The following is a 13,449-nucleotide window of genomic DNA, read 5'->3' as shown; positions in this document are numbered from 1 at the left end:
TCACTTAACTGCAGTTGGAATTCTCTTTTTCTTGATGACATGTGGGTCTTGTGAAGGTGCAAGCCTAGCTCAGCACTCCCAAAGGTTGTGGCTAGTAGTGAAGACAAGCCAGGTAGAAAAGACTGATGGGGGACAACATCTCCTGGAGAAAAAACACATCTTGTCATGAAATGGCCTACCTGGGAGAACTTTAGGCCATAGACAATTCTTCCCTGACAGAACAGCATGAAACCAATGAACTGAGACTACCTAGTATTTCTGAGACTGCCAAAAGTGACTATTGACAGCCCTGCGAGCAAAAGTGACTGAAAGAAACAAGCTCTCTTGAGTCAACTGCTCTGCAATACGTTAAGCATTTACCAAACACTATCCGTATCTTTTCTGGTTTGTCAGGCAAGCATTATGAAGGAGAAAAGTGCAATAACAGTGCTGAGGAATATTAATGATTATTAAGCTACACTAAATGGAAAAGCTATATTAACTAGAGTGCATTCTAGAAGGTGTGGAAAGCAAGGGCTTTTTCTGTTCAGTTTGAAAGGCAGAGCTATATAGAGGAGCTTGGGAGAGAAGAACTGAGGGACTAGATGTATGTAAAAAATTACTCCAATTTCTCTAGTACCTCTGAATGCTGGTTGACATGGTTGACAGTCGAGAAAGTGTGGACCAAATTTAACATAATCAGAGAGACATTATACTAGTTTCTAATTTGTTTAAGGCTTGTGGTGTTTGCATCCTAAATTACAGGTTTCAGAGTAACAGCCGTGTTAGTCTGTATTCGCAAAAAGAAAAGGAGTACTTGTGGCACCTTAGAGACTAACCAATTTATTTGAGCATAAGCTTTCGTGAGCTACAGCTCACTTCATCGGATGCATACTGTGGAAACTGCAGAAGACATTATATACACAGAGACCATGAAACTATCCTTGCAACAAAGCCCGTTGCCAACTGTGCCCACATATCTATTCAGGGGACACCATCACAGGGCCTAATAACATCAGCCACACTATCAGAGGCTCGTTCACCTGCACATCCACCAATGTGATATATGCCATCATGTGCCAGCAATGCCCCTCTGCCATGTACATTGGTCAAACTGGACAGTCTCTACGTAAAAGAATAAATGGACACAAATCAGATGTCAAGAATTATAACATTCATAAACCAGTCGGAGAACACTTCAATCTCTCTGGTCACGCAATTACAGACATGAAGGTCGCTATCTTAAAACAAAAAAACTTCAAATCCAGACTCCAGCGAGAAACTGCTGAATTGGAATTCATTTGCAAATTGGATACTATTAATTTAGGCTTAAATAGAGACTGGGAGTGGCTAAGTCATTATGCAAGGTAGCCTATTTCCCCTTGTTTTTTCCTACCCCCCTCCCCCAGACGTTCTGGTTAAACTTGGATTTATGCTGGAAATGGCCCACCTTGATTATCATACACATTGTAAGGAGAGTGGTCAGTTTGGATGAGCTATTGCCAGCAGGAGAGTGAGTTTGTGTGTGTGTGTGTGGGGGGGTGTGTGAGAAAACCTGGATTTGTGCTCGAAATGGCCCACCTTGATTATCTTGCACGTTGTAGGGAGAGTGGTCACTTTGGATGAACTATTACCAGCAGGAGAGTGAGTTTGTGTGTGTATGGGGGTGGGGGGTGAGAAAACCTGGATTTGTGCTGGAAATGGCCCACCTTGATTTTCATACACATTGTAAAGAGAGTGGTCACTTTGGATGGGCTATTACCAGCAGGAGAGTGAGTTTGTGTGTGTGTGTGTGATTATCATACACATACACATTGTAAGGAGAGTGATCACTTTAGATAAGCTATTACCAGCAGGAGAGTGGGATGGGAGGAGGTATTGTTTCATGGTCTCTGTGTATATAATGTCTTCTGCAGTTTCCACAGTATGCATCCGATGAAGTGAGCTGTAGCTCACGAAAGCTTACGCTCAAATAAATTGGTTAGTCGCTAAGGTGCCAGAAGTACTCCTTTTCTTCATCCTAAATTAGAGACCATTTCCACAAAACCATAATATTACACTTTTGTCCTGCAAAGCAATTGTAATATGGATGACTTATCACTGTAAGCAAAATACTTGCTGATTCACCTGTACATTGTATTCTAAGTTTTACATCAGAATCAAGTCAGACACTGATGATTGTTATGTCAATTTATCAATAATATTATTGCACTGTAAAAAGTTATGAAAATACCTTTATTATATCACAGCATAAACCTGCAATTATTTTACTAATTAATGAATAATAGTATAAGAACATAAGAACGACCCTACTGGGTCAGACCAAAGGTCCATCTAGCCCAGTATCCTGTCTTCCGACAGTGGCCAGCGCCAGGTGCCTCAGAGGAAATGGACAGAACAGGTAATCATCAAGTGATCCATCCCTTGTTGCTCATTCCCAGCTTCTGGCAAACAGAGGCTAAGGACACCATTCCTGCCCATCCTTGCTAATAGCCATTGATGGACCTATCCTCCATGAATTTATCTAGTTCTTTTTTGAACCCTGTTATGGTCTTGGCCTTCACAACATCCTCTGGCAAGGAGTTCCACAGGTTGACTCTGTGTTGCATGGAGAAATGCTTCCTTTTATTTGTTTTAAAACTGCTGCCTATTAATTTAATTTGGTGATCCCTAGTTCTTGTGTTATGTTGTGAAATAAATGTCAGTGACCATCATGTTTTCCCTAGATTGTAGGTTTATGCCTGCAAATAGAACATTAGATGGAAACAGTACTCTGTTAGAATTATAAATGTCTCAACACACTTCAAAAACAGCAAATACGTTAATCGTTTCGACTGTCACTACTGTTACTCTAGTTCATGATAAAAAATGCAGCTGATTTAAAATCATTTAGTTTAACAATGAAAAAAAAAAACACTGAGCAAGACTGAATACAGGTAGTTTCTTGGCTGCAGTGTATCAAGTTTTCTGTGCTATGGTTAAAAAAATCTTATTGTTATGTTCATGGAAATCTTATGTTCATGGAAATCTTATCCTTGCCAAATAAATTACTAGAAAATGTGACGTACTCCACACATTATCAATAGTATGATAAATGGCTGGTTATGCAGTATGTGACTTTTAACATTATAAATACAACAGAGAATGTAATTGTACTGGTTATTAAAATATAGCATTAGAGTAAGAGCAAAAGATTAATATTGCTTACTTTGGTTCTCCTATCTTGATACCAGGGTGTTGTGTATAGGCATGGGAATGTGTGCTGGGTGCAGATTTAAATGCCATGGGACAGATAGGACACTTGTAGAAGACTTCACAGTGGGAACCTTGAATGTGAGACTTGAGTGCAGCCACATCAGAGTACACAACATTGCAATGTACACAGCTGTAAGAGAAGAGGAAAAGAGTCAATCTAACATAACACAAAAGTGTACTAAAATAAGTGGAATCAAAACTGGGTTTTAGGCAGGTGGAGGAGGGAGGATTATGTATTCAATCTGATACAATAATATGATTTGATTGGTTAATAAAGTACAAATCAGAGAGATAAGGTGGGTGAGGTAATAGCTTTTACTGGACCAACTTCTGCTGGTGAGAGAGACAATTGTTCCAATAAAAGATATTACCTCAGCCACCTTGTCTCTCTACTATCCTGGGACCGACACGGCTACAGTAATACTGGAAAGTACAAATCACACATTAAGATCCAACAGAAACAAAGTGGTTATAGACCTAAAAAAGAAAAAAAGATAACAATAATTAATTTGCAAGATCTAAAGCCAGAGGACAAGATTTGATAATAGCGTTATGCCAGCAATAGACAGAATGGCCAGTGGAATCTACTCCATCTGCTGATTATAAATAAGAACTTTTTAGACCCTATAGGCCCTAGAAAACACATTTTTATCAGGAGTAGTAGATTGTATGAAGAACCATATTGCAATCTAGAAGCTACCAAAAATGAAATACAACAAGAATAACAACTTTACTATATTTATTCAGGTTTAATTTTAATGAAAATGTTTTCTTAACTGAGTGATTTTTCTCTGTACATAGTCAAATCAATATTTGGACAGAGAAGAGTAAACTTAAATTCAGGGTGACTACGCAGGAGCTTTACAATCCTTTCTAAACGTCAGGTTGGAATTCTGAAAATATTTTTCTAAAATATGCCTTTGAAATCTTAGTGTCTCTGACACCTTCCCACAATTCAATCTACAGCAAAGCAAGTAACATAAATTGAGTTAATATAAGACCACAGGAATTTCCATACTAGATCAAGTCAATGGCCCATTTAGTCCAGTGTCCTCTCTCCAGTATTAGCTGCTTCCAAGAAGTTCCAAAAATACCCTGTAGTGGACAATTATGGAATAACTTGCTTATAGGGAAAGTTTCTTACTAACCCCAATCTTTTGGAAGTTCACTTTGAAGAATGAAGGTTTATATCCCTTCCAAACTTTATTTCTATCTAATATAATTATGGAACTTCTCGTTAGCCATATAAATGTCCAATCCTTTTGACACCCACTAATCTGTTGGCAACGAGTTCCACAGGCCAATTATGCATTGCATTTAAAAAAATCCTTTTATTGGTTTTAAATTCGCTTCCAATTTCATTAACTGTTCCCTTCTTTTCATATTAAGAGAGAAAGGGTAAATTCACTCAATTTACCTTCACTATATCATTTATTATATTGTATCTACCTGTTCGTATCTTCTCTAAACTAAACAGTTCCTACCTTTTAAATCTCTCTTCTTATGGAAGATTTTCCATGCCTCTAATTATTTTCGTTACCCATCTCTGAACTCCTTCTATGTCTGTTATATCCTTTTAGAGATACGGTGATCTTATGGAAGAGAGATAGCATGATGATATAGGAAACATATGCCATTTTTCAGATATGGCAAGCCAAAAGAATTAGGAAACTTTTTGAAAAGGAAAGCACAATTTTTGAGCCCTCTTATCTCACAAACACATTGTCTCTGAGATACCTCCAAATTTCTAAAAAACCTCTACTTCAGCATAACAACATATATGTGAAATTTCAGGTGATTTGGCTTAAATCTGTTAAAGATGGGAGGGGCTCAAATGAAACTTATAAATGAAAACGACCTTCCATCTTAACTACAGACACACAACTCTCCACAACACTAAGTTTTAAGTATCATCATCTTTTTACATTTAACTCCAAATTAGTTCTACTTCTAATGTGCTAGTGATATCACATTCAAGAGGGTTTTTTTTCTTTCCATGAGTTTTTTTCCTTATAAATAAAATAATCCACAACTATAAGCATCCACTGCTGACTACAGTCTGCATGTCTGCCTGAATACAAAAGTAGCTCTGCTGAAGATCTGGGTCCCCCTCAGGTCCAGGTCCCCCCTCCTGGACTCACTGTTGCAGCAGCTTTTTTCCCCTCAGTTTGAGAGAATCCAGCTTGAGTCAAGTGAGCTGAATTTCCTCAATTTAATTAGCTCAATCAGCTAGTCTAGATCACTGGCATCAAACAGCTTCCTTAAATTATTGGACACTGTTTGGAAAGGCAGGAGGAAATACATCCTTCCTCAAGAGCAAGTTTGGTGTTGATTCTGAGGGTTCTAATGAGGAGAAGATGGATTCTTGATTGTCTTAGATATTTTTGTTTTAGGATCATTGGATGGAGAGGAGAAAAGGAACTTTGACGCAGATTGTGGTGAGGGGTTCACACAGTTTCTCATAGGGTTTTGAAGAGAAATCCTGGATAATCTAGCACCATTGTCCTGATTCATTGTGGAAAGTAGATTTTTGACTATGAGGGGGTCTTCTCGTTGCAACGGCCATATGGGTAGAGGCCAGGTGTCTCTGAGGAAGATGTTGCATCTGAGTCCCACAGGTGACTGAGGTATAGGAAGGGAATGGGCTGGGGATGGAAGACACGTCAAAAACCTTCCCCTTCTTCCGAACACCCCCTGCTTATTCAGGAGACGGGGAAGAAGGAGAGAGAGAATAATCCAAAGATACTTTGGGGCAGATGAGAGTTGAATCTTTGGCCTGACCTACCCAGGTCACCAAAACCAGAAAGATCCTGCCACAACATCTGCCTAGATGCAGTAAAAGGACTTCATCCTCCCCTCAGAGTAACCTTAACAGAAAACTTTTCAGCCATCCTGAAAACTGAACTGTGTTTCCTTGAGGGGAAGACATACTATCGGCTGGTGGGATTCTAAATCACACCACTCTATCTTTAGGAAGCCAGTTAAGACTGACTGCAAGACTATATTGAAGTGCTATGCAGAGGCCTGCTGTAGGAGCTGGGAAAAGAGAGGCTATTCTGAGCTGTTGGCTTGGTGCTGCTCTGAGTGTTGGTGGAAATCTAGGGACTGACCAAGTTTCAAGGCTGGTCAGTGAAAGGCTAGAGGTTTCCTTGATACTCCTCCAATTCTTGTTACTCCACTGACAGTTGCTTCCCAGCAGAAAATGTAGGGGAAACACAGGAATTAAAAAGAACGAGGAGTACTTGTGGCACCTTAGAGACAAGTACTCCTTGTTCTTTTTGCTGATACAGATTAACAGGGCTACCACTCTGAAACAGGAATTAAAGACTCTCAACAAAAGAGCCAAAGTAGCAGACTGTTGCACTCTCTGATGGACAATGTGAACTGGTTTAAAGTATAATGTAATGGTAAATCCAGCAGCGGGAACCTGGACTTCCCCAACTGGGGAAAAAGAGTGAGAACAAGAGAGGCAGAAAGACTTCAATAAAGTTGCCTCCTGTATCTGATAGACAGGTGGAGTACACCCATCAGTGCTTTAAAGATACAGTCTAGCAGTAAATACGGAAAAGATTATCATTATTTTACCAAGACTATCTAAAAGTCAGCTTACGTTTTTTTTTAAAGAAACTAAATTGGTAAAACGTCTGAATTCATTAGCTTAGAAACTGTATGCCTTAATATGACATCTCATGGCTGCATGAAATTAGTAGTATTCTGATTGAGTACCATACATAAGCACATGCCCAAATTCATAGCTGACACCCAGCAAGAATTTTTATCCCAAAATGTGTAATACAAATAGTACTGTAGCCATGACAACTTTAAAATAATAAAGCAGCATCTTGCAAGCAACTGTCACAATAAAGAGAAACTATTTCAGTTTAAGTTTGAAAAACATAAAAGAAACCCATTACATATATATATATATATATAATATGTAAATATATATAAACTGACAACATATTTTAGTTACACGTGTGTAATCATACTGACCGAAAACCAACTCTTCGTGTGTAATGTAGGCAGTTCTTAGTGACGTGGGTCTGGAAGTGGACCGATCTGCAGATTGCTCCACATTCAGGACACGTATATGGAGATTTATGCTGATGAATTCTCTGGTGTGATGCAAAACTGCACTGGTTAGGAAGCAGCATCTGGCAGATATTGCAAGTCTTCTAAATGATAAACCAAAATAGATAAAACAAATGGTTTGGTTCAACGATATGCTTTCTTCTGTCAAACATTACAGCACATTTTAAAAAAACCCTGTGTTATGATTGTGATATAAACCAACAAGAGCAGGCAAATTCAAATGTAGGCCCTAGTCCTGGATCCCTTCGTAAAACAGAGGCCTCTAAATTGGACATTCTGGGCCTGATATAAAGTCCCCTTTACACACCACTCTGGCACTGTGAAAGAGCCTAAAGGTCCATGTGAACTATATTTATGCTCTTAACTCAGAGCACCACAGAAAAATCTACGCCACCAAAATAAACTTAAATATGGGTGTTATCTTTACTTTTAGATCTCCTTGCTTATGTTGTTTTTTAATTGTAATATTCAGAGTACCACTTAATGGGGGGGGTGTTAATTTTTTTTAAAAAGGTGGTTTTAAATATATTTACCCACAAGACCAGAGTATTGTGTATGCATTGTAAGTATTGCACATGTAAATAAGAATTAAATTTATGTAAAACATTTCTAAAGCTTTTTTTTTTTTAAAGGAGTCTCTGTAAGTGCAGTAGCCACTTTCCCAATTTCAAGCAATTATTTTTGGTTTTCAAAGTAACTAATTAACTAAAATCCTTTAGTACATGATTGATCACTTGTCAAGTCAGAATCACAAGCACTTTTTGGCTGCTTTGTGCCATTCCAGTGATGGAATGCAAATGATGTAAATCGGATGTAAACACAGATTTAAATTGGATTTACAGCTCCTTTCCATCACTGAAGAGGCACAAAGAGGCTGAAGTGTACCTGTGAATCTGGCCCATATAGGTTTTAGTTACATAAATGCAAAAAAGCATCTCTAAATAGCTAGGCTACAATCCTGGACAGATTTATGCTCTGTGCTTGACTTTAAGCACATGAATAGTTCCAATGACTTCAGCTGAACTATTCACATGCTTAAAATTAAGTACTGGATGTTAAGTCTTTGCAGAACAGGATCCCTAATTCTTCTTTTTAATACTTTGTTTGTTTTTTAATAACAAGATGGTTATAATAAAATAATAAAAAGTAATTAATAATAAGTGATTGACCCAAGGCAGAAAGCTACAAGCCCCAAGCTGAAGCCTGAAATTAAACTAAAAACCCAAACCAGCAAATCTCTTAGGTCCTACACTTTAAACCAAGCTATAATATACATAAATAATGGATAGCTAATGTACAGGGCTTCTGGTGCTTTTTGGTATTTCTATTTTTTCTTCACGAAAAAAAATTAGAGTAAGAAGGTCATCGTCCGTGAGAAAGTAGAACTTTTAAAATGTTCAATTTCTACTGTAATGGATTCTAGGGTCAAATTGTCAAAAGTGCCCCTTGACTTTCAGTGGGACTTATACTCTTGAGGGACTTAGGCACTTCTGAAAATAAAATCGAGTCTCCTAAGTGATGTAGGCGCTTTTGAAAATAAGACTTTTGAAAACTTTACCCTTAAAGTAATGAACTAAAACGCAAAACAAAAAATCCTCTGTCAATTTGTATTACAGACAGACTTATTGAACTACTGATTAAACAAAATTGTAATTATGAAATAATACAACACAGTGTGTTTATTCTTGCTGTAAAAGAGTCTGTCCCCCGCAAATGGTAGGCATAATATGAAAATGACCATCTCCTCTAATTCTGGACCATTTTCCTTTGAATAATTTTGTGTTTCATAGTAAAGTCCAAAGCTGCTCCCTCACGGTATGTTGCAATTCTAGTCATAACAGCAGAATCAAACTTGCAATTGTAAGCACAATAGTAGAATGTTATAAGTAGGACCCTACCAAATTCACAGCCATGAAAAACACATCAGGGTCTTTTGTGTACAGATTTCACGGGGGAAGACCAGCGTTTCTAAACTGGGGTTCCTGACCCAAAAGGGGGTTGTGGGGGGTTGCAAGGTTATTTTAGGGGGGTTGAGGTGTTGCCACATTTATTTCTGCGCTGCCTTCAGAGCTGGGTGGCCAGAGAGTGGCAGTTGTTGGCCGGGTGCTCAACTCTGAAGGCAGTGCCCCGCCAGCAGCAGCACAGAAGTAAGGGTGGCCATATCATACCACGCTGCGCCGTTGCCTTCAGAGGTGGGTGGCTGGAAAGTGGCGGCCCAGCTCTGAAATAAGGGTGGCAATACCACACCAGGCCATCTTTACTTCTGTGCTGCTGCTGGCGGCAGCGCTGCCTTCGGAGCTGGGCTCCTGGGCCGCAGATGCCGCTCTCCGGCCACCCAGCTCTGGAGACAGGGCCGCCGCCAGCAGCAGCAGCAGCACAGAAGTAAGGGTAGCAGTACTGCAACCCCCTCTACAATAACCTTGCGACCCTCCAACAACTTCTTTTTGGGTCAGGACCCCTACAATTAAAACACTGTGAAATTTCAGATTTAAATATGTGAAATCATGAAATTTACAATTTTTAAAATCCTATGACCGTGAAATTGACCAAAATGGACCATGAATTTGGTAGGGCCCTAGTTATAAGTAGCTTAAATGTGGTGCTGACTCATCATTATTGGCAATTGAGTCTATGCACCCATGTAAAGTTAGGGCCTAAACCTGCTCCCACTTAAGTCAGAGTTTTGATACTAACTACAAGAACAGGCCCTTAATAGTTACTGTGAAAAATAACATAAAGGGGTTAATTTGTTTTTTAAAAGAATATTAGTAAATACCATGAACCAAAGTAATCCCTCAAACAATTTAACAGTTTGAGAATGTTATGCTTATTCTAACATGGAATATACTTTTTATTAATATTATGGTGATTCTCCACCAGGGTCACAGGCATGTTCCAATAAGGATTGCTTATCTGAGTAGGATTGCAGGATCAGACCCTAAATATATAAGATGAAATCCTGGTTTCATTGACGATAATGGGAATTTTGCCTTTGACTTCAATGAGGCCAGTATTTCACCTGTAAAGGAATTCTTTTTTAAAGATGCTATTTTGTACTACTCTCTAATTTTAGAAACCTGACAAGAGACAAAGTTCATTTTTATTCCTTTCATAATGCAGGATCTCAGTCTAAATGGTTTTGAGGACCCATGCAAACCCAGAAAAAAATTACATATAGTTTTATTTTAAAGAAGAATGTCAAAATGAAGTATCTTGAACTCTACACTGAATTAGGGAGTTTAATTTCATGCAGCTCACTCTTAAACTTTACTTTATAATCCTGATGGCCCTATATGTTGGAACATGGCCTTGTTCTAAGCATGTGCCACAAAATGTCCTCATTTTACACACACACACACACACACACACAAACACACTTTAAAAAGCCAAATATTTGTTCTTAATTGTCCCAGTAAATAATTCCTGAAACACTGAATTATGACTTCCATTACTAATAGAACTAACGTGGGGTTTTAATTTTGTGTTCATCACAGGCTTCAGGGCAAAAGCCTGACTAACCATAACTCTATTTAAAATGTTCTTACCACATTTATTGAGCTTCAGTACCACTGCCACAATTTATCTTTTGCCATCTACGTATTAACAAGCAGTAATACAACAGTGGAGAATCTGGAGTATTCTTTGATTACATAAGAAAATGGCAAAACAAAACTTCTTATTCCAATAATAGAAATATATGGATTTTTCATATTCCTTCCAAAGTATCTTTGTTTGCAGCACTACAAAAGAAAACCCGGATGTTACGCCACAGAAAAGCCATACACCATTACCAATCCCACTAAGTATTCCTCAATTTCAGAAGTGCCAGCAAGCAGTTTGCATAATTAGTCTACAACACTAACACTCCAGAATGTCACGAAACTCCAGCAATACTAGTTGTCAAAGTAGGCAGTTTACTACTTTAACAAGTGTAGAAAATATGTGTAATTGTAGCTGCTTACAAGAAGACACTACCAGGGAATTCTACAAGCCAACACTTCTGCTTAACACTTTACGTTGGGCTTAAGGTGAGCCTGAATTTCCACGTCTATCATTCCAACCCACATAAGAGCAAACCATGTTTTTCTCAGTGTGACAAGCATTACAAGCATTCGGATCTAGGAGTAAGGAGGAAGAGGCTTGGGGGGAAAATGATGGTGAGGAGAAATAAAAACCCACAAGACCAGTTAAGTCATATTAAGGGGTATTGGCTACATAGCTTCCATGAGCGCTATGCAGTTATACCTCTAAGCCTATCTTACCTGAACATTTTATTACTTCAGGTTCACTATCTTCTCCATACAGCGCACTGACTCAATCCTGCACTTACACATGAGTGGGCCCATTGAGTTCAATGGGACTACTTACATGAGTAAAGTTAGACCTTGTCTACACACTGTGGCAAATAACTCTAAGCGGGTGTAATTTGTGAAGCACTCTAAATGCTCCACGTAGGCCCTGCTGGCATGCTCTAAACGGTACCTACTTCAAACTGACGTAGTGCTATACTGCCATGTAGGTAAGCCCTTATTCACATATTCATCTACAGTATTAGACACATAGTCCGTTTCCGTGGTGGTTTGGGTGGATCTTTCACAAAATAATAAGGAAGAGTTCCTATAATATGTGGAGAAGGACCTCCATGTTCAAACCGTTAGACCGGTGGATTTTTTTGGATAGTTTTTAAAAGAAACCTTCTAACCTGTTTCCGAGAAATATTTTTAAAAAGAAAAAATTGTTATCTAGACTAAACCAAAACACAACATTTGTGCTAACTGCACTGCAAGAACAGTTAAAAGCACACTGTGAAGATTGGTAACCCCCAAATAGGAGTTACTGTGCTTTCTATTTGTTTGCAAAATCCAAATAATTCCACATGTTCTTCCCGGCTCCCCCCAAATCAATCCACCTTTTCTGACCTCCTCTCCACCCCCACACTGCCCCAAGAAACAAATCAGTCTAGCAACCCACATTCTTGAGCAACTTTACAATAACAAGCCAGTGCTAGGTAAAAGGAAGATCAAAAGTCAAAGAAATAATATTTCTCTTTCAAGTTTCTAAAGGGATATTATAATCAGAGAGAAAAATTCAAAAATTATTAATAAATACCTAGACAATGTCCTTCTGTAACAAACACTATTCCGACAACAATGCTTACACTGATTGATGATAGAGCACAAAAACATATCTTGTCAGAAAAATGTGATATACTGTTGTTGCTGAAGTGGTAGTGTTCTTTTAAGCTGCTTTCATGTTGGGCATTCCATCTCAGTTGTAATACTACTGAATGTAATAATGCACACATATAAAAAAGTGGTCAGAGAGGTTGCAACCATGTCTGACAAAGGAAAAAGACCACAATAAATAGGAAAAATAATTCGTTTTTTTAAAGAGGATTTTGCAAACAACAGAGATTTGTAATATTTAAAAGCTATTTATTATCAGTGTCCTTTAAAAAAAAAAGAATTAAAATTAAAACTTTCTGCCCTTGCAGTGGCTTACTGAAATAATGGAGACCGATGTAGCTAAAATGCTTGGATTTTTTTTCTTTGAAAACAGAACATCACATGGCCAGACACTAAGGCCTTGTCAACACTTAAACTTTTAGAGGTTTTATTACCAGTTAGAGACAGCCAAGTTGTTCACAGGTTATATGCAATACAGTCTAGTTTGTGTCCCTGTAGCAGCTTTTCTGCCTTCATAACTGTATTTGAATGTCCACACTTCTGATTCTGCTTACTCATGTTTATATTAATACATTCTGGGGAAATCTGGGCAGCTGTCCCATAGGCCTCAGCAGAGGAAAATGTGTCCAAAAGACATGCACACAGCACAAAATAGCAGCACATTAGGCAAGAACATCCTAGTTTAGGGACAACTGGGAGGAAACAGCACAAGCCATGCCGATTATACAAACATGATTTGGTTTCTTTGCCCACCCTGGCAAAAACCACCAACAAAAACCCCGCATGATGGACCAGCATTTTTTTTCATGCTTTTCTGCTCAACTCTGTTCATTTTATCCTTACCTCATCTTCCCAGCCCACCCGCACTCCACATGTCCTGTCTGATATGTAGCTTCTGAGCTCTCTGGGGCAGGGAATGTCTTCTTTCTTACTTGCT

General features: G+C 38.5%; 1 protein-coding gene across 4 annotated transcripts in view; it reads right to left on the bottom strand.

Moving 5' to 3' along the window:
• The window catches only part of ZNF532 (zinc finger protein 532), a 41,291-nt gene that overhangs the window by 23,707 nt on the left and 4,135 nt on the right, over positions 1–13,449 (bottom strand). Inside the window, exons 2-3 of one of the 4 annotated variants that reach the window (XM_077816225.1) lie at positions 7,228–7,409; positions 3,188–3,364 (exon numbers count right to left, since the gene is read on the bottom strand). The exons of 2 other annotated variants lie outside the window; for them this stretch is intronic. In XM_077816225.1, the coding sequence (XP_077672351.1) occupies positions 3,188–3,364; positions 7,228–7,409 (359 nt within the window). The remainder of the gene's footprint in view (positions 1–3,187; positions 3,365–7,227; positions 7,410–13,449) is intronic. One more of the 4 variants, XM_077816227.1, reaches the window with a different exon arrangement.

The sequence above is a fragment of the Eretmochelys imbricata genome, chromosome 5 (genome assembly GCF_965152235.1).
Source record: "Eretmochelys imbricata isolate rEreImb1 chromosome 5, rEreImb1.hap1, whole genome shotgun sequence".
Classification (NCBI taxonomy): domain Eukaryota; kingdom Metazoa; phylum Chordata; order Testudines; family Cheloniidae; genus Eretmochelys; species Eretmochelys imbricata.
Note: the sequence above shows the minus strand (reverse complement) of the source record. Positions and strands in the feature narration are given on the sequence as shown.